We start from the raw sequence: 22478 nt of genomic DNA on the forward strand, positions 1-22478 counted from the left end.
GGCAATATTTACTCCCTCCTAAACCTCCAAGCCCTCAGTTTCCTAACATTTAGATTTCCCACATTATACTTGCTTTTTGTGAAATCTTAGGTCTGGTTCATGCTCCAAGTCCTCCAAGCTCTCTCCTCCCGCTCTGCTCACCTCGTGTTCCTCTCCTCGAGCTCCTACTCCTTCTCACCCCTTCCTGTTCTCTAGCTCCTCCCCTCTTTCCTGTCCTCTGGCTCCTCCCATTGCACAACATTGTATCTAGCTGCTTTATTTGTGTCCTGTTTACACAAGGGTTGAGACAGGATGCTTATAGTGAGTATCACAATGCAGTATCCAGATTGAAACCAGAGAGTTGGGGGTGGGGAAATCAGCATTTGAATTAACAAGGGTAAGGCATATACATTTTAAAAGAACATTATACCAACAGAAGAGGGAGGGGACTACAGCTTAGATACAAAGTGAAAAAAGTATAATTAATAAAAATATTTTTATTAAAATATTAGAGATAATATTGAAGTTTTAGTATATATAAGTTTTAGTATATATATATGATAAATAAGCATATACAAAGGCTTGTACAAAAAATCCAAATGAACAATGTAGATACATAAAAAAATAATCAAATCTGGTTTTCACAATTGGAAAATCATTATGAACTCATCTGGGAGCGACTATCTTTGCTTCTGTATTTTCATAGTAATGAAAACAACTCATTGGGGGATCCAAGATGGTGGTGAACAACGTGCAACATATCTGAGGGACAGAGGAGCTGAAACTCCGAAATTGGTGAGTGGAGGGGCAGTGGAACCCAAAGTAATGGCACAGAGGCTTCCAGGGTGAAGGGAGACAAACCCTGAACTGAGACCAATAAGATACAGGTCAACAGTGGACATCTCCGTGGATTCCTCCTGGGGGCTCAATTCCCAGGCACTTTCCTATAATGATCAGAGGCAGCAGCAGAGATACTGCAGCCAGCAGAGGAGGCAGAGGAGGCAGAGGAGGCAGAGGAGGCAGAGGAGGTGGGCCACATTGCATGCAGCTCTGTGCAAAGAGTACAGTTCTGGCTGCTCCAAGCACAGATCTCCCTGCTTGAGATTTGAGAGGGAGAACACTCAAACCCCCGGCATTTTCCCCACAACAGGCCTCCATCATCCCTCTTTGGCAGAGGCAGAGGCAGAGGCAGCAGAGGAAACCCACAACACTTTCCAACTCAAAGAGCAGAGCCTAGCCTGCTGTGTCCACAACTTCTAACACAGAGCACAATGCCAGACTCACAGAACGCAAAACAGTGTACAGGTCCTGCCCGCAGCATCAGCCACAGAGCTCAGAGTCCAGCCCACAGAGACCCCCTCAGACTGTAGACCACTGGGTATTCAAGAAATCTGCACAGGCACATTGAGCCCAAAATCTGTGCTTGTAAACAGTGTGAGTATCCACATCTGCTCCTGCGCTTGCTCCCATCCTCCATATCCCAAGCACGTACACTCTCTAGCACTCTCTCCTTCAAGACACACTTCCACGCGCACACACACACACACACACACACACACAGAGATGCTTGCTCCCCCACAATAAGGATTCTAGGCCACCAGCTTTTCCTCCCTCAGGTATAGCTGAAGCACCAACTCACACTCTCAAACCAGTGGACCTCTCTCATCTTCCTGAAGAATACTCCAGACACCAGAGAAAAATAGTTCCAGTTGGAAGTACTGACCCCAGGAACAAACTGTGAAGGCTACAGATAAGCAAATGGCCAGAGGTTAGCGTAAGAACATACCCAACAAAAATCAGGACATCATGGCTCCACCAGCAACCCCGAAAATCAATAGATATTTTAATTCAGTGGAAACACAGGAAAATGACTTTAAAGTTATGCCTATGCAGTTATTAGAGGAACAAAAAGAAGAAATGAACAAATCTCTCAGAATAATAATCTCACAAGTGGAGGCTAATAAAGAAGAAATAAACAAAGCTCTCAAAGAAACACAGAAAAGTATAGCCACCCAAGTAGAGGCACAATTATTGGACTCTAGAGAGGAAACAAACAAAAAAATAGGGGCCATTATAGAAAGACAAGAATCCACATTCAAACAGATAAAGGAAATGGTGCAGAGCAGGAAAACAGAATTAGAATCTATAAAGAAAACACAAATTGAGAAAACCCTGGAGTTGGAGAACTTAGAGAAAAGATCGGGAATCACAAAGGTATGCATCACCAACAGAATACAAGAGGTGGAAGAGCGAATCTCTGCTGCTGAAGAGACACTTGCTGAAATTGATACTTCTCTCAAAGAAAAAGTAAAGTCACTAAAGTCCCAAACACAAAACAACCAAGAAATCAAGGACACCATGAAAAGAGAAAACCTAAGAATAATAGGAATAGATGAAAAAGAAGATTCCAGGCTCAAATGTCCAGAAAATATTTTTAAGAAAATCATAGAAGAAAATTTTCCCAACTCAAATAAAGTGATGTCCATAAACATACAAGAAGCCTACAAAACACCAAATAGACTAGACCAGAAAAGAAACTTTTCACGTCCCATCATAGTCAAAACACTAAACCTACAGAACAAAGAAAAAGTATTAAAAGCAGCAAGGGAAAAGGGCCAAGTAACCTATGAAGGAAGACTATCAGAATCAAACCAGACTCCTCATCAGAAACTGTGAAAGCCAGAAAGGCCTGGGCAGATGTCATGCAGACTTTAAGGGACCACAGATGCCAGCCCAGTGAAGCTTTCATTCAACATAGATGGAGAAAACAAAATATTCCATGACCAAACTAATTTTAGGCAATATCTACACAGCAATCCAGCCCTACAGAAGATACTAGGAGGAAAACGCCAATCCAATGAAAACAGCTTCACCTAAGAAAACATAGGATACAGATAAATTCCCAACAAAAATTAAAAGAAAACAAGCAATGAATCACAGTAAGGCCACCAACTCCACAATAAAAGGAACTAACACTCATTGGTCACTATTATCTATCAACATCAATGGACTCAACTCTCCAATAAAAAGGCACAGACTAACAGAATGGGTGTGGAGAAAAGATCCAACATTCTACTGCATCCAAGAAATACAGCTCTGCAACAAAGATAAACACTACCTGAGAGTAAGGGCTGGAAAAATGTTTTTCAAGCAAATGGACCCAGAAAACAAGCTGGAGTAGCTACCCTAATATCTAATAAAATAGACTTTCAACCAAAATTAATCACAAAAGATGAGGGGAACTTGCTTTTTATGAAAGATGAAAGAATAATTCCAACAGAAGGACATCACAATTTTGAATAACTATGCCACAAATATAAGACTACCTACATTTATAAATGAAACATTATTAAAGCTGAAGTCACACATTGACCCAGCACCTTAATAGTGGGAGACTTCAACACTCCACTCTCAACAAGGGACAGATCATCCAGTCAGACGCAAAACTATATCAAATAGACCTAATAGATGTCTACAGAACTTTTCACCCAAATTCAAAAGAGCAAACCTTCTTTTCAGCACCTCATGGGAGTTTCTCCAAAATAGACCATATAGTTGGTCAAAAAGCAAGCCTCCATAGGTAAAAGATTAAAATAATCCCTTGTATCCTATCTGATCACCATGGACTAAAGCTGGACCTCAACAACAACAGAAATAACAAAAGCCTACACATACATGGAAACTGAACAACTCGCTACTCAGTGACAGTTAGGTCAAGGAAGAGATAAAGAAAGACATTAAAGACATTCTTCCTAGAATTCAATTAAAATTGGATACCCAAACTTATGGGACACAATGAAAGCAGTGCTAAGAGGAAAGTTCATAGCACTAAGTGCCTTCAAGAAGAAATTTGAGACATCTCTTTAAAGCAACTTAAAAGCCCTAGGGAAAAAAAAGAAGCAGACACACTAAAGAGGAGTATACCGCTGGAAATAATCAAACTCGGGGCAGAAATCAATAAATTATAAACAAATAAAACAATTCAAAGAATCAATGAAACCAAGAGCTAGTTCTTTGAGAAAATCAACATGATAGACACTCACTTAACCAAACTAACTAAAAGGTAGGGAGAAACTATCCAAATCAGCAAAATCAGAAGTGAAATACAGACACTGAGGAAATCCCAACAATCATTAGGTCTTACTCCAAAAACACTTAAAAGATATCCATCATGACCAAATAGGCTTCATCTCAGGCACACATGGTTGGTTCAATATATGGAAATCCATCAATGTAATCCACCATATAAACAAACTGAAGGAGAAAAACCACATGGTCATCTCTTTAGATGCTGAAAAAACATTAGACAAAATCCAACACCCATTCATGTTTAATGTCTTGGAGAGATCAGGGATACAAGGCACATACCTAAGCATAGTAAAGGCAATATACAGCAAGCCTATAGCCAACATAAAACTCAATAGAGAGAAACTCAAACCAATCCCACTGAAATAAGGGACAAGAAAAGGCTACCCATTCTCTCCATATCTCTTGAACATAGTACTTGAAATCCTAGCTAAAGCAATAAGAAAACTAATGGAGATCAAGTGGATACAAATGGGAAAATAGGTCAGTGTTTCACTATTCGCAGATGATATGATAGTATACATGAGCGACCCCAAAAATTCAACCAGAGAACTCCTTCAGTTGATAAACACCTTAAGAAAAGTGGCTGAAAACAAAATGAACTCAAAACAATCAGAAGCCCTCCTGTATATCAAAGACAAAAGGGCCGAGAAAGAAATCAGGGAAACTGAAAGAATAAAGTCCTAGCATAATGCTGACTCGGCTCACCATCTGCCTTCCCGCCTTCCCGGTTCCGGGTACGTGACTCTGCTCACAATCTGCCTTCCCGCCTTCCCGGTTCCGGGTACGTGACTCTGCTCACAATCTGCCTTCCGGCCTTCCCTGTTCTGGGTACGTGACTTAACTACAGCTTTGTTCAAACCACCCAATCAGACCCCTGTAACTATGCTTCTCGCTTCTGTAACCGTGCTTCCTGCTCCCGAGCCCTATAAAAACCTGTCACCCCAACCGAGAGGCGCGCAAGTCTTCCGAGAGACTTTGTCGCCCCGGGTACCCGTGTACTCAATAAAGCCTCTTGCTGGTTGCATCCGAACAACTGGACTCGTTGATCTTTGGGTACGGGGTATCCCTGATGGAAGACAACCTTCGGGGGGTCTTGCATTTGGGGGCTCGTCCAGGATTTGAGACCCCTGCCCAGGGACCACCGACCCAGCCTCGGGAGGTAAGACTGCCGGCTTCCTATTCTGTGAGTCTTGTGTATCGTTGTGTTAAACGGTCTGTCTTTGTGAGTTCGTTTCCAGGGGGTTCGAGTCCCCCTGTGGTCTGGGCTTGGCCAGGTCATCTGTATCAGACGGAAACTAGAAGGAGCCGATGGGCTTGGACTTCTTTTCCGTGCCTCCTGGGAGACGTCTCAGGAGTGCCTGGTAGGGGAATCATTTGCTTCCCCATCTGAAAGGTAACCCTTCTTGGGTTCTCTCCTGTCTGGAAACACGAGCCAAGTGGGATTCTTTGAGGCGACGCCCCAGAGAAGGCTACGTGCTTCATCTGGGAGACGGAGGAACCGGACCTCCGACACGGTCTCCATCTGAATTTTTACTTTCGCTTTGGCACCGATCTCGTACCGTGCGGTTTGTGTTGTCTTCTGTCTGCCTGATTTTTGTCATAAGTGTAGTGAGTGTTGTTTGTCTGTCTACCAACATGGGACAAACTATCACCACCCCCAAAAGTTTAACTTTGCAGCACTTCAAGGAAGTCCGTGACATCGCCCACAATCTCTCGGTGGAAGTGCGGAAAGGAAAGTGGGACATCTTCTGCTCATCTGAATGGCCCACCTTTGACGTGGGCTGGCCACGAGATGGCACCTTTAACCTAGATATTATTTTGCAGGTGAAGGCCAAAGTCATGAATCCTGGGCCCCATGGGCATCCAGACCAAGTCCCTTATATCATCACGTGGGAATCTCTGGTCAAGGACCCCCCACCGTGGGTGAAGCCCTTCTTGCCTCCCCCTTGCCCAAAACCCACTCCTTCTGCCCCCTCTCTCCCGCCTCCATTAGTTCCTACCCCAGTTAACTCCACCCTTTACCCAGTCTTTATGAAACCTACTCCAGAAAAGGACCCTAGCCACAAGAAGACACCCCTGGTCCTGCCGGCGGATGATGACCCTCTACTGGACCTGATGACCGAACAACCCCCTCCTTACCGGGGCCCAAACCCAGCACAGGAACCAGAGGAGGCAACCACCAGAGGGGGACCCCAGGGAGAGCCTCCCTCGTCCCCGGTGGCGGGACGCTTAAGGGGAAGACGGGAAGTCACTCCCGACTCCACATCCCAGGCCCTACCGCTACGGATGGGGCCTGATCGCCAGCTCCAATATTGGCCCTTTTCTGCGTCTGATTTATATAATTGGAAAAATAATAACCCTGCTTTTTCGAAGGATCCCTCTAGGCTCACTGCATTGATCGAGTCTATTTTAGTGACTCACCAGCCCACCTGGGATGATTGCCAACAGCTGCTCCAGACGCTGTTGACCACTGAGGAAAAGCAGCGGGTTGTCATAGAGGCGCGTAAAAATGTTCCAGGAGACGATGGACAACCCACCCAGCTGCCACACAGAATAGATGCGGCTTTTCCCTTGGAGCGACCGGATTGGGACTTCTCCACTGAGCGCGGTAGGGAATGCCTACGTCAATATCGCCAGTTGCTCATGGCGGGTCTCCGTGGGGCCGCAAAGCGCCCAACTAATTTGGCCCAGGTTAAATTAGTGACTCAAAAGTCTGAAGAATCTCCTTCTGCCTTCCTAAAACGCCTCAAGGAGGCATACCGTGTGTATACTCCCTACGATCCAGATAGTCCGGATCAGGCAACTAACTTAGCCATGTCTTTCATTTGGCAGTCAGCCCCAGATATTAGACGGAAGTTAGAAAGACTTGACAATTTAAGAGAAAATACAGTGCAGGATTTGCTGAAGGAGGCAGAGCGGATTCATAACAAGAGAGAGACACAGGAAGAAAGGGACGAAAGGCTGAAGAGAGAGGCAGAAGAAAGGGAGAATGTCAGGGAGCGGAAGAGAAATAAAGAGTTTAGCAGGTTGTTGGCCACTGTAGTGACAGAACAAAGGCAGAGTAGACAGGACCTGGGAGGCCGTAGGGGTCCCCGACTGGACAAGGATCAATGCGCCTACTGCAAGGAAAGAGGGCATTGGGCCCGAGACTGTCCCAAGAAGCCAAAGGGCCACCAAAAGGGACCTCAAAGACCCAAGCCTCAGACCAATTTGCTCAATCTGGAAGACTAGGGGTGTCGGGGTCAGGAGCTTCCCCCTGAGCCCAGGAAAACTCTTAATGTGGGGGGGCAACCTGTCACCTTCCCGGTGGACACCGGAGCCCAACATTCGGTACTCACCACCTCACCGGGACCCCTAACTGACAAATCAGCATGGGTTCAAGGAGCAACCGGAGGAAAGAGGTACCGTTGGACTACCGAGAGGAAGGTACAACTCGCCACCGGTAAGGTAACTCACTCCTTTTTGCACGTCCCTGATTGTCCCTACCCCCTGCTGGGGAGAGACCTACTTATGAAACTTAGGGCACAAATCCACTTTGAGGGGACTAAAGCCCATATTACCGGGCCGCAGGGACAGCCCTTGCATGTGCTAACCATACACTTAGAAGATGAGTACCGGCTCCACGAGCCTGAGAAACCTGAGTCGCAGGATGTGACTAGTTGGCTAGAGAAATTTCCCCTGGCTTGGGCGGAGACCGGAGGAATGGGTCTCGCCATTCACCAACCGCCCTTGGTGATTGCTCTAAAGGCATCTGCGACTCCTGTCTTTATCAAACAATATCCAATGTCACATGAGGCCTACCAGGGAATTAGACCCCACATTCAGAGACTTTTAGATCAGGGCATATTGGTACCGTGCCAATCTCCTTGGAATACGCCTCTCCTTCCAGTCAAAAAGCCAGGAACAGGAGATTATCACCCAGTACAGGACTTAAGGGAAGTCAACAAAGGAATGGAGGACATACACTCCACAGTCCCCAACCCATACAATCTGTTGACTGGGCTTCCCCCGAGATATGTTTGGTATACAGTCCTGGACCTCAAGGATGCTTTCTTCTGTTTGAGGCTCCACCCAAAGAGCCAATCTATTTTTGCCTTTGAGTGGAAGGATCCAGAGCTGGGACTATCGGGCCAGCTTACTTGGATAAGATTACCACAGGGGTTCAAAAATAGCCCCACCCTTTTCGATGAAGCTCTACACCAGGACTTGGCTGACTTCAGGGTCCATCACCCTACCCTAATTTTACTCCAGTATGTGGATGACCTCCTCCTGGCTGCAGAAACTGAGAAAGAATGTAAGGAGGGAACAGAGGCCCTCTTGAGAACTTTAGAAATTCTAGGATACCGGGCCTCAGCCAAAAAGGCCCAGATTTGCCAAAGACAAGTTACTTATTTGGGATACCAGATCAAAAATGGGCAAAGGTGGCTGACCGAGGCATGGAAACAGACAATTTTGGGAATTCCAGAACCCAAAAATCCGAGGCAGTTAAGAGAGTTCCTAGGTACGGCGGGGTTTTGCCGCCTCTGGATCCCGGGGTTTGCAGAGATGGCCGCACCACTCTACCCCCTTACCAAACAAGGGACTCTCTTCACTTAGGGGGATGAACAACAGAGGGCCTACGCATAAATAAAAGAGGCCCTGCTAACTTCCCCTGCATTAGGATTGCCGGATTTAAACAAGCCCTTTGAGTTTTTCGTGGACGAGAGACAAGGGTATGCTAGAGGAGTCCTAACTCAAAAACTTGGACCTTGGAGGTGTCCGGTTGCCTACCTGTCTAAGAAACTCGACCCAGTGGCCTCAGGTTGGCCCCCTTGCCTACGGATGGTGGCTGCGATCGCCCTCTTGCTCAAGGACTCTGGCAAACTGACTATGGGGCAGCCGGTAACTATCCTGGCTCCACATGTGGTTGAGGCCCTGGTAAAACAACCTCCGGGCCGATGGCTCTCTAATGCCCGCATGACTCATTACCAGGCTCTGTTACTAGACACTGATAGAGTGCAATTTGGTCCTGTGGTAGCCCTCAACCCAGCAACGCTGCTTCCCCTACCAGAAGGTCCAGAAGTTCATGATTGTCTCCAGATACTTACAGAGGTACATGGCACCCGACCTGACCTAACTGACCAACCCCTTTCGGAGGCCGACTTCACCTGGTTCACCGACGGGAGCAGTTTCCTGGACAACGGAGAGCGGAGAGCAGGGGCTGCGGTCACCACCGAAACTGAGGCAATTTGGGCCAAGGCCCTACCACCTGGAACGCAACAGGCTGAACTCATCACCCTGACCCAAGCCCTCCGAATGGCGGAAGGTAAGAAGCTAAATGTCTATACAGACAGCCGTTATGCCTTTGCTACTGCTCATATCCATGGAGAAATATATCGAAGAAGGGGACTGCTTACCTCCAAAGGGAAAGAGATTAAAAATAAGACGGAGATATTGGCCTTGTTAGAGGCTTTGTTCTTACCCTTGAGGCTGAGCATTATTCATTGCCCAGGTCACCAAAAGGAAGCCAGCTTGGAAGCCAGGGGCAACCGCTTGGCGGACATGACAGCCAGGGAAGTAGCGATGCAAGGAAATTCAGAGGCTCCCCGCCTCATGGCCATAGATCTGGCCATGGCAGAGGCCTACTCCGTCCAAAAACCCTCCTTCCATTATACTGAGGAGGACCAAAACCTCCTCAAAGGAATGGGGGCCACATACAACCCCACAACAAGACTCTGGACTTTCAACGAGCGACCTGTGTGGCCCCTACAACAGACCCGGGACCTGATCAAGTATCTCCATCAACTGACCCATCTTAGCTCCAAAAAGATGAAAACCTTCCTGGACAGAGAGGAAAACGCCCACTATCTGCTAGGTAAAGATAAAATCCTACAACAAGTAGCTGAAGAGTGCACGGCATGTGCCCGAGTCAATGCAAGCCGTAACAAGATCGGTTCGGGGGTCAGGGTCCGAGGACACCGCCCTGGCACTCATTGGGAGATAGACTTCACTGAGGTGAAACCTGGACTCTATGGGTACCGGTACTTACTGGTATTTATAGACACTTTTCTGGGTGGGCAAAAGCCTACCCTACTAAACATGAGACTGCCAGAGTTGTCACCAAGAAACTTTTAGAAGAAATCTTCCCTAGGTATGGAATGCCGCGAGTACTGGGCTCTGACAACGGGCCTGCCTTCGTCTCCCAGGTAAGTCAGTCAGTGGCCACATTGTTGGGGATTGATTGGAAATTACATTGTGCATACCGCCCCCAGAGCTCAGGGCAGGTAGAACGTATGAATAGAACTATTAAGGAGACTTTAACCAAATTAACGCTTGCAACTGGCGCTAAGGACTGGGTATCCCTCCTTCCCCTAGCGTTGTATAGGGCTCGAAACACTCCGGGCCCCCATGGGCTCACTCCTTTTGAGATCTTGTATGGCGCCCCGCCACCAGCTGCCCATTTCTTTGACTCTGGAATAGCCTCCTTTGCTGATACCCCCTCTCTTCAAGCTCAATTGCAGGCTCTACAGCTTGTGCAACGGGAGGTTTGGAAGCCTCTGGCGGCCGCGTATCGAGAGCAGCTAAGTCAACCTGCAGTCCCGCACCAATTCCAGATTGGAGACGTGGTTTGGGTACGGCGACACCAGACAAGGAACCTGGAACCACGCTGGAAAGGACCTTACACTGTTCTGCTGATGACACCCACAGCTCTGAAAGTAGACGGCATCGCAGCCTGGGTCCACGCCTCCCACGTCAAGGCCGCCACCCCTGAGCAGCCGCCTGACGCCTCGGACTCGGGAACCCAATGGAAACTCCACCGCACTCAAAATCCTCTCAAGATAAGACTGACTCGGGGGGGGGGAACCCTAATAGTCTTGCTTCTTACCCTGAGTATTACAACAACCCAGGCCTCTTCCCCGCACCAAATTTTTAACTATACCTGGATTATCGAAAATCAAGCTGGGGATATTGTTAACACCAGTTCCCAGGTTGGAGCCCAACCCCACTGGCCCAGTCTGGAGGTAGATCTCTGTGCCCTTGCTCTAGGGGCCAGCCCCGACTGGGGAACCCCCGAGGTCGTGTACACTCCGGGGTCAAGCGCCCCCCAGCTAGAGGGCCGTCGCCCCATAGTTCCGGGCTGTCGCAACGGGATTGAGAGAGCAGACCTACATGGTCAGGCAGGGATCTATGTCTGTCCAGGAAGTCATAGGAACAAAAACCTCAACTATAAATGTGGGTGGGCAAATGACTACTTTTGTGCCTCTTGGTCCTGTGAAACTACGGGAGACACCTACTGGGCTCCCTCCTCCAATTGGGATTATATAACTGTTAAGAGAAAAGATCTCCACCCAGGGGCGACCCCCAATCATATCCCAGATCAATTAAAGACAAAATGTGCCACCAGTAGCACTACAAAGGGGTGGTGTAATCCCCTGCTCATTCAGTTCACTGAGCAGGGAAAGAAAGCGCCCTGGACAACTAGCACCAGGGGTTTTGAATGGGGCATCAGGCTTTATATGCACGGATGGGAGATGGGCCTTACCTTTAAACTCAAACTTAAAAAGACCTCACCCACAACTGCCTCTGTGGGTCCCAACCCAGTCTTACAGAAGCCCTCTCTACCACGACCTCCACCCCGGCCAACATCACCCCCAAGTACTTCTGTTTCTTCCCCCAGCTCTGCTCGGTTAATTACAGGCCCCACGATGCAACCTCAGCGACCTGGGTCAGGAGGTAGGCTTCTAGATTTAATAGCAGGAGCCTACCAGGTGCTAAACCGCTCCGATCCCCACCTGACTCAAGAATGTTGGTTATGCCTGGTTTCTACCCCACCCTATTATGAGGGATTAGCTATAATGGGCAATTTCTCTAATCATACCACACTGCCAGCAACTTGCTATCCCTCCGTTCAGCATAAGCTAACCCTGTCAGAGGTATCCGGGCAAGGACTTTGTGTAGGGACCATACCCGCTGCCAATCAGCCACTTTGTAATTCCACTGCCCCTCTTACCTCAGGAAGTTATTACCTGGCTGCCCCCAATAATACCTTGTGGGCCTGCAACACTGGCCTGACCCCTTGTATATCAGCCCAAGGCTGAAATGATAGTTCTGAATTTTGTATTTTAATCGAACTATGGCCTAAAATAGTTTACCATGAACCAGAAGAAGTTTATAGGCACTTTGAAAAAGGGACTCGATACCCTAGAGAACCTTTGTCTCTAACCCTGGCAATAATGCTGGGGGGACTAACGGTTGGGGGCATAGCCGCAGGGATTGGGACTGGGGCCACCGCCCTATCAGCGACCCATCAGTTCCTACAACTTCAACAAGCTATGCATGCCGATCTACAGGCGTTAGAAGAATCAGTAAGTGCCTTGGAGAAATCCTTGACCTCACTGTCTGAGGTAGTTCTACAGAACCGTAGAGGGCTAGATATCCTCTTTTTGCAAGAGGGAGGACTATGTGCGGCTCTTTCTATGCCGATCACACCGGACTAGTCAGAGACAATATGGCCAAACTTAGAGAGAGACTTAATCAGAGAGAAAAGCTCTTCAATGAGAGACAAAGTTGGTATGAAAGCTGGTTCAATAAGGCCCCCTGGTTCACCACTCTTGTTTCCTCTCTCATGGGCCCCTTAATTATAATTCTTTTAATTCTACTTTTCGGGCCTTGCATTCTAAATAGGTTAGTTCAGTTTATAAAGGACCGGCTCTCCGTCATACAGACGTTAGTGCTAACCCAGCAGTATCATCAACTCAAGCAGCTGGAGACGGAGATTGACTCTCCCTAGACCCGCAGAATGAAGGATTCCATTCTAAGCTAGAAGAAAAATGGGGGAATGAAAGAATAAAGTCCTAGCATAATGCTGACTCTGCTCACAATCTGCCTTCCTGCCTTCCCGGTTCCGGGTACATGACTCTGCTCACAATCTGCCTTCCGGCCTTCCCTGTTCTGGGTACGTGACTTAACTACGGCTTTGTTCAAACCACCCAATCAGACCCCTGTAACTATGCTTCTCGCTTCTGTAACCGCGCTTCCTGCTCCCGAGCCCTATAAAAACCTGTCACCCCAACCGAGAGGCGCGCAAGTCTTCCGAGAGACTTTGTCGCCCCGGGTACCCGTGTACTCAATAAAACCTCTTGCTGGTTGCATCCGAACAACTGGACTCGTTGATCTTTGGGTACGGGGTCTCCCTGACGGAAGACAACCTTCGGGGGGTCTTGCAGAAACAACACCCTTCATAAAAGACACTAATAACATAAAGTACCTTGGTGTGACTCTAAACAAGCAAGTGAAAGACCTGTTTGAAAAAAACTTCGTCTCTGAAGAAAAAATTTGAAGGAGATATCAGAAAATAGAAAGATCTCCCATGCTCATGGATCGGTAGGATTAACACAATGAAAATGGGCATTCTACCAAAAACAATCTACAGACTCAATTCAATTCCCGTCAAAATACCAAAACAATTCTTTACAGACCTTGAAAGGAAGATTCTCAGCTTCATATGGAGAAACAAAAAGCCCAGAATTTCCAAAAAGATCCTGTACAACAACATAACATCTGGAGGTATCTCCATCCCTGACCTCAAGCTGTACTACAGAGAAATAGTAATAAAAATTACATGGTATTGGCCTAGAAAGAGAAAGGAGAATCAATGGAATTGAATAGAAGACCCAGAAATCAACCCAAATATCTATGAATACTTGATTTTTGACAAAGAAGCCCAAACCACTCAATGTAAAAAAGACAGCATCTTCAACAAATGGTGCTGGTCCAACTGGATGTCTACATGCAGAAAAATGAAAATAGATCCATATTTATCACCCTGCAATAAAGTCCAAGTGGCTCAAAGACCTCAACATAAAACCAGATACTCTAAATCAGTTAGAAGAAAATTGGGGAAGAGCCTAGAACTTATTGTCACAGGAAACAACTTCCTGAACAGAACACCAACAACACAGGCTCTAAGAACAACAATCAATAAATGGGACCTCATGAAACTGAAAAGCTTCTGTAAAGCAAAAAGACACTGTTTTTAGAACAAAATGAAAGCCTACAGACTAGGAAAGGATCTTCACCAACACTATATCTGACAGAGAGCTGATATCCAGAATATATAAAGAACTAAAGAAGTTAAAAAGCAGCAAATCAAGCAGTCCAATTAAAAAACTGGGGTATGGAGCTAAACAGAGAATTCTCTTTAGACAAATATAGAATGGGAGAGAAACACTTAAAGAGATGTTCAACGTCCTTAGCCATCTGAGAGATGCAAATCAAAATGACTCTTAGATTTCACCTCACACCCATCAAAATGGCTAAAATAAAAAATTGAAATGACAACACATGCTGGAGAGGTTGTGCAGAAAGGGGACCCGTTCTCCACTGATGGTGGGAATGTAAACTGGCACAACTACTTTGGAAATCAATCTGGGGCTTTCTTAGACAATTAGGGATATTGCTTCCTCAAGATCCAGCTATATCACTCCTTGGCATATATCCAAAATTTGCTCAAGTAAGGACATTTGCTCAACCATGTTTGTAGCAGCTTTATTTGTAATAGCCAGAACCTGGAAACAACCACGATGTCCATCAATGGAGGAATGGATACAGAAACTGTGGTATTTCTACAGAATGGAATACTACTCAGCAATCAAAAATGGGGAAATCATGAAATTTGCAGGCAAATGGTGGGATTTGGAAAAAATCATTCTGAATGAGGTGTCCCAGAAGGAGAAAGACACACACGGTACACATAATGAAATCTATACACCTAAAGAAGATAAACAAGAAGGAAGACCCAGGGTAATATGATCAATCCTCACTTAGAAATACAAATGAGATGGGCATTGTATGTAGGAGAAAACAAGTAACGGGACAGGAGCCTACCACAAAGGACCTCTGAAAGACTCTGTCTAGCAGTGTACCAAAGCAGATACTGAGACTCATAACCAAACCTTTAGCAGAGTTCAGGCAATCATATGAAAGAAAGGGGAGTTAATATGTCCTAGAGAGAATAGGAGCTCCACAAGGACCAAATATATCTGGGCACAGGGGTCTTATACGAGACTGTTTCTCCAATCAAGGACCATGTATGGATATAACCTAGAACCTCTGCTCAGATGTAGCCCAAGGTAGCTCAGTATCCAAGTTGGTCCCTAGTAAGGGGAACAGGAACTATTTCTGACATGAACTCAATGTTGGTCTCTTTGACCTCCCCAACCTCCATGGGAGGAGCAGCCCTGCTGGGCCACAGAGGAGGACTTTGCAGCCAGTCCTGAACATACCTGATGATACAGGGTCAGATGAAAGAGGAGGAGGTCCTCCCTCCTTATTAGTGGACTTTGAACTGGGCAAGGAGAAGATGAGGGAGTGAGGGTGGGATTGGGAGGGAATGAGGGAGCAGGATACAGCTGGAATTCAGATTTAATAAAATGTAACTAATAATAAAAATAAATAAATAGAAAGAATTCATCTAATAAAATAATAAGGTCTATCCAGCATTTCAGATCACTAAATGTTGAGTAAATCTAATACAGCCCAGGAGTATCTGACACTGTGCAGTAATTCAGAGTCTGAGTACAATGAATGTTGTAAAGATGTTTTGAATGAACAAGGACATTTGCTCAACCATGTTTTTGGTGGCTTTATTTGTAATAGCCAGAAACTGGAAACTACCCAGATGTCCATCAATGGAAGAATGGATACAGAAATTGTGGTACTTTTACACAATGGAATACTACTCAAAAACAATACTACTTAAAAACAAGGCAATCATCAAATTTGCAGGCAAACGGTGGGATCTAGAAAAGATCATCCTGAGTGAGATATCCCAGGAGCAGAAAGACACACATGGCATATACTCACTTATATAGTCCTATAAGATAGGATAAATATCCTAAAATATGTGCACCTAAAAATATAAACAAGAAAGAGGACCGGAGTGAGATGATCAATCCTCACTTAGAAAGCCAAATGGGATGGACATGGGAAATAGGAGAAGACAAAAAACAGGACAGGAGCCTACCACAGAGGGCCTCTGAAAGACTCTACCTAACAGCTTATCAAAGCAGATGCTGAGACTCATAACCAAACCTTCAGTAGAGTGCAAGGAATTATATGATAAAAGGGGAGGTTAGTATGACCTAGAGAGGACAGGAGCTCTGCAAGGACCACATATATCTGGACACAGAGGTCATTTATGAGACTGTTTCTCTAACCAAGGACCATGTATGGATATAACCTAGAATCCCTGATTGGATGTAGCCCATGGTAGCTCAGTATGCAAGTGGGTAACCTAGTAAGGGGAACAGGGACTATTTCTGACAGGAACTCAATTCCTGGCTCCTTTACCTCCTTTCCACTCCCCGAGGGAGAAACAGCCTTGCTAGGCCACAGAGGAGGACAATGCAGCCAGTCCTGAAGAAACCTGATAAGCTAGGGTCAGATGGAAGGGGATGAGGACCTCTCCAAGCAGTGGACTTGGATAGGGACAGGAAGGAGATGAGGGAAGGAGGGTGGGATTAGGAGGAAATAAGGGAGGCTGCTACAGCTGGGATAAAAAGTAAATAACCTGTGATTAATATTTAAAAATTAATATATAAAAATAGATGTTGTGAATGGATGGTTTACAGCATAGTCATTTGATACATGGACTTGAGAAAAATCACTATTATGGTGAGAAATCAAGCTGTACTTTCATCTCTCAGAGTAACTAAAAGGTAACACTTGGTGTCAGAATTACAGAATGTAATTTGGAACACACACATTTAAACTTTTTATATTGTTTCTACATACAAGTTGATAAATAGAAATAGAAAATTTTCTTCAGGAATTTAGCTTCTCTATCTCTGTGACAGCATTAATGAAGAAACTCTGATTCCTGGCATATTCATAATATTATGCAGATGCTAGCTAGACTCTCTGATTCTAATATTTATGAACTTAATTGTCTATGTTTGACTCCTATCTCAGGAATCAATTATCTATATTACTTCTATTTTCTCCACCATTGAGTGAACATTTCATGGACAGATTATAGTTAATATCTGTTTAATTTCTGATGAAGGTGCTTATGATTCACACATGTCGATGAATACCTAGAAGTATTAATATTGCCAACTGCACTGAGAAAATCATTTATAAATTCAAAAAGGATGAGTGAGAAAATAATGCTTATATGTTAAAATATATTTGAAACTCCAAATTAAGGAAATAAAATTGAACGGTATTGAAATAAATATTAAGGTAGGGTGACTATTGTATTCTCTAGAGAACAAAGATTATCTACTTAAATGTTAATTTAAATGCCTGCTTTTGAATAAGAGCCTAAAGTAGCAAAAGAGAACAATAATGAAACTCTTTTTTTCATTTTTATTTATTTTTTGTTACAATTTATTCACTTTGTATACTGGCTGTAGCCCCCTCCTTTATCTCCTCTCAATCCCACCTTCTTTCCCTCTTATCCTTCTATACCCCTCCCCTAGCCCACTGATATTGAAGGTCCTCTTCCCCTATTGTCAAACCCTATCTTGTCAGGTCTCATCAGGACTGACTACATCATCTTTCTCTGTGGACTGGCAAGGCTGCACCCCCCAGGGGGGAAGTGGTCAAAGAGCCAGCCACAGAGTCTATGTCAGAGACAGCCTCTGCTCTCTTTACTGGGGAACCCACATGGAGACTGAGCTGCCTATGGGCTACATCTGAGCAGGTGGACTAGGTCCTCTACATGCATGGTCCTTGGTTGGAACATCAGTCTCTGCAGTGCCCCCCGCCTCTGGGCCCAGAACTTTTGGCCTTGTTGTTCTCCTTGTGGAGCTCTTGTCCCCTCCAGGTATTTCTATCTCCCTCTTCTTCCATAAGATTCCCTGCACTCTGCCCAAAGTTTGACTATGAGTCTCATGATTTGCTTCAATACCGTAATTGGAAAAAGATAGCATCTTCAACAAATGGTGCTGGTCTAACTGAATCTACATGTAGAAAAATGCTGATAGATCCATATTTATCACCCTGCACAAAACTAAAGTACAAGTAGGTCAATGATTTCAACATAAAACCAGATATATTAAACCTATTAGAAGAAAAAATGGAGAAGACCCTTGAACTCATTGGCACAGGAGACAACTTCCTGAACAAAACACCAACAGCACAGGTCCCATCAATAAATGAGACCTAATGAAATGGAAAAGCTTCTGTAATGCAATAAAATTTTTTTCTCTGTTAAATAATAAAAATCCCTGCTTTCTCTTTTCAAGAGTTATATAGACCTCTCAAAACTGAGATTGATTTTTTTGCTCCAAAGTCTTGTCATGGCATTTTTCATTTCTGCATTTCTTAGTGTGTAGATCAAGGGGTTCAGCATTGGAGTTATAAAACTTACAACCACAGTCACAGACTTATCAATGGGAAATGTGGAAGTAGGCCTTGCATATAGGAAGACGCAGGGAACAAGGAATAAAACAACCACAGTGATGTGGGATGCACATGTGTACAAAGCTTTGCGCTTCCCTTCCAGACTATGTGCTTTAAGGGAATGAAAAATGACAGCATAGGAAACTAGAAGAATTATAAAGGTGATAGTGCAAATTGCCCCCTCCATTAGCGATCATACAAAGCCCAATGAGATAAGTATTGGTGCAAACTAGCTTTAGCAAAGGATACATATCACACACAAAGCTGTCAATGATGTTTGGGCCACAGAAAGGGAGCTGATAAGTGAAGATGAACTGAATTAGTGAGTGAAGAAATCCTCCAATCTAGGCCCCCAACAGCATGAGAACACAAATCCGTTGATTCATGATTGTCAAATAATAAAAAGGTTTACAGATGGCTACATAATGATCATAGGCCATCACCACCAGAAGAATGACCTCAGCCCCAGCAAATAGATGATCTATAAAAACTTGAGTCATGCAAGCCTGGAAGGAAATGGTCTTTGTTTCATAGAGCAGGTCAATGATAATTTTAGGAGCAATGGCAGTAGAATAGACAGTATCTATAAATGACAAATAAGCCAGAAAAAAGTACATAGGGGAACACAGGGATTGGCTGGCCATGATGGTCACCATGATGAGCAGATTGCCCATCACTGTCACAATGTAGGTGAGCAAACAGAACCTTTTGGCCCTCTGGGTTCTGGGTGAGGCCCAGGAGGATAAACTCAGTCACATTGTTCCTCCTTTCCATATGTTATTCAGAGGTTGTTGAATTCACTCAGATGTCAGAGGTTGCAGACAAGAGCAGGTGAATTTTAAAATGATACTTTTGAAATGGATTTGAAACGATAAGTTCTATGTTACAATGTAGCCATTTTCTCATCAATTCTCCATCTTGGTTACATAGTTAGTTTTAATTTCTTACTGCATTGCTCCACTCATTTTCAAAAACTCCTTTCTACAACCATGGTAGTAAATCTTCAGGGATCTGGCAGATACTTGGGTGATTTATCTGTGAAAAGAGCTAGGAAAAATACAATCACATGAAGACTATATGTCTGTATTTATATGAAATCATATCTAGAACATACATCATAAAATTTTGTGACAAAGTTTAAAGACAGCCTTTCTGATTACACAGTAAGAGTTCCTAGCATCTGTAAATAACAGCAATTGCCCCAGACACTCAAATTATTATTTCAATATCAAACCCATTGGAGATGTAAATGAGCAAAAAATAAACCTTAAATTTTATTCTATCCATGGAAATACAGAAAAACAATTAAAAATTATCTGCATACTCACAAAATCAGTGATGGTTGCTTGACAGTGTATGTTGTATATTTTACCAAAATCAGAAATAATGAGCACTTGGACATTTTAAAATAATACATTAAAGTGACAGTTTATTAACAGTTATATTCTCCAAATGAAATTCAATATATACTTTATATATTATGAAATAGCACTGTAAAATATATAAGTTATGGTACTTGTTATGCTTTACCATAGCTTTTCTCCATCTTACAACACATTCCAATACATGAAACAATATTTGAAGATATTATTTTAATTGTGTTTTTTTTCTAACAATAATCTATAAAATTAAATGCATGCATATGCATTCTTATTCTTGGCCACGGCGTAAAAATTTTCTGATATAACTGAAGGCATAATTAAGGGAGGTACAACTTGTTCAAAATAAGCAGATTTCCCATATGTTAGCTTGGTTTGCTTTTCCTTTTGGCCACTTGTTTAAAATGTAGATGTCTACGACTTTGTTTTTGAACCCTGAAAATCATAACTTAGTTTGATGAAGATAAGATAATATTATGACCATATCAATCCATGTATAACGGCAAGAACAGGATGAAAACACACATACTTACTGAGACTTTAAATCTTAGTCACATAAATATTGTGCTCCTTTAGCTTGCACTGAATATCTGTATTCTTTCCATTTTAAATGCATTTTAGTTTAAATTATGGATTTACCTACATTTGACTTCGAAAATGAGGCTGAGTACTTGATGTGTCATCTCATGTGAAAATTCTTGTTGAGAATATGTCAAGGGCAAGCAACTCTAAAGCTTTACTCATTTACTTAAAAATAAAAATTTTATAATACATTTAGTGAGATATGTGTAGTGCTGAATAACTTGTTTTTCATTACTGTGCATTTATATATCTGCATCAATGTGGTTCATGTCTAGTAAGAAATGGCTTTTATTTTACACCTTGAGGCAACATTAATTCCCAAAGGGAATGCTTCAAACACTCCCCAAAGTGCTTGCTTCAAATTAAGTTAACCAAGGATTCATGCCCAAGATATCGTCTACATACTCCTTCCAATGAAGTTTGTATGTTCAGCTTTGTACCTGGACAGTCAAATCAGCATAATCAAGTAGAATAAAACAGAAAACTAACAGTAAATATCAAATTATCTACCAAAAGCAAAAATATTGTATAAAACATTGTATAAGAGTTAATTTCCAATCAACATGGATTTTAAAATTTAAATCCAGAAGGCACTGACATGAAAGAAAAGCTCAATGCTTCATATAGGACAGATATGCAAAAAATAATATATATCATAATCATTGTTTATTAATGTACTAAAAGTTTTGATACAATTTAGATGAGATAATCCTCACATGTCCAATCCAACGTTACTGAAAATGATGTCATAAAATAAATTCAGCTCAGCAATTAAAAAAAAGGAAATCGTGAAATTTGCAGGCAAATGGTGGGATCTAGAAAAGATCATCCTGAGTGAGGTATCCCAGAAGCAGAAAGACACACATGGTATATACTCACTTGTAAGTGGGTACTTAGACCTATAAGATAAGATAAACAGACTAAAATCTGTACGCCTCAAGAAGATAAACAAGAAAGAGGACCTGGGGTAAGATGATCAACCCTCACTTAGAAAGACAAATAAGATGGACATTGGAAGTAGGAGAAAACAATAACAGGACAGGAGCCTACCACAGAGGGCCTCTGAAATACTCTTCCTAGCAGTGTATCAAAACAGATACTGAAACTCATAATCAAACCTTCAGCAGAGTTCAGGAAATCATATGGAAGAAGGAGGAATTAGTATGACCTAGAGAGTCCAGGAGCTCCACAAGGACCAAATATATCTGGGCACAAAGGTCTTTTATGAGACTGTTTCTCTAACCAAGGACCATGTATGGATATAACCTAGAACCTCTGCTCAGATGTAGCCCGTGGTAGCTCAGTATCCAAGTGGGTACCCTAGTAAGGGGAACAAGGATTATTTCTGACATGAACTCAATGGCTGGCTTTTTGACCTCCCCCCCAAGGGAGGAGCAGCCCTGCTAGGCCACAGAGGAGGACTTTGCAGCCAGTCCTGAAGAAACCTGATAAGCTAGGGTCAGATGGAAGGGAAGGAGGACCTTGGAAAGGGGCAGGGAGGAGATGAGGAAGGGAGGATGTGATTGGGAGGGAATAAGGGAATGGACTAGAGGTGAGATACAAGGTTAAGAAACTAACTAATATTAAAAAATAAAAATTTAATTAAAATATAAATTCAGAAGTAATTAGTCTTCAGATACCATTTAAATTACATGGAAGCTCCGTAATCTAAACATGTCTCTATATACACTAAAACTTATACAATATAAGAAATCAAGTTTATAATCAACCTAAAATACATTCTATACATTAAAGACAATAAGGTTATTGGCAAAATTCTAACTACTTGCAGAAAAAAAAGAAAGCATCACCTAGAAAAGAAAGTTGTGGAAGCTAAAAGAAGCCATAAAAGAAATGAGTCAAAATCCAAGGGGAGATGGAGTATTGCCAGAAACACCTACAAAAGCATAGTCATGCTAATTTTAATCACCAAAGATGGAGATCTGAGATTCCTATTTTTTAAACTTAATTTATTCTTTGTAAATTTCATGTATCTGTACAATGTGTAGTTATAATATCCATCCAACCACATGATAAAATCTCTTTCTACTTAATGCCTTC

General features: G+C 43.4%; 2 protein-coding genes and 1 pseudogene across 2 annotated transcripts; 2 read left to right on the plus strand and 1 right to left on the minus strand.

Moving 5' to 3' along the window:
- The first annotated feature begins 5703 nt into the window (after positions 1–5703).
- On the plus strand, positions 5704–7299 carry LOC110544760 (uncharacterized). The gene has a single exon (XM_021630609.2). It carries the CDS (start codon positions 5704–5706, stop codon positions 7297–7299), a length of 1596 nt encoding a protein of 531 aa, XP_021486284.2.
- A 46-nt stretch (positions 7300–7345) lies between these two features.
- LOC132649079 (uncharacterized) lies at positions 7346–12864 on the plus strand. The gene is given in 5 exon segments (XM_060372149.1): positions 7346–7355; positions 7439–9655; positions 9749–10114; positions 10117–12516; positions 12519–12864. Coding segments are annotated over 5 exon segments (5313 nt in total). The 3' UTR covers positions 12839–12864.
- A 5430-nt stretch (positions 12865–18294) lies between these two features.
- LOC110541999 (olfactory receptor 4A15-like) lies at positions 18295–19230 on the minus strand (annotated as a pseudogene).
- Between the last annotated feature and the right edge of the window lie 3248 nt (positions 19231–22478).

This window comes from Meriones unguiculatus, chromosome 18 (assembly GCF_030254825.1).
Source record: "Meriones unguiculatus strain TT.TT164.6M chromosome 18, Bangor_MerUng_6.1, whole genome shotgun sequence".
Taxonomy (NCBI): domain Eukaryota; kingdom Metazoa; phylum Chordata; class Mammalia; order Rodentia; family Muridae; genus Meriones; species Meriones unguiculatus.

Excerpts from the sequence above, each read along its gene's own strand:
- LOC110544760 (XM_021630609.2), top strand. The coding sequence starts at position 5,704 with ATGGGACAAACTATCACCACCCCCAAAAGTTTAACTTTGCAGCACTTC.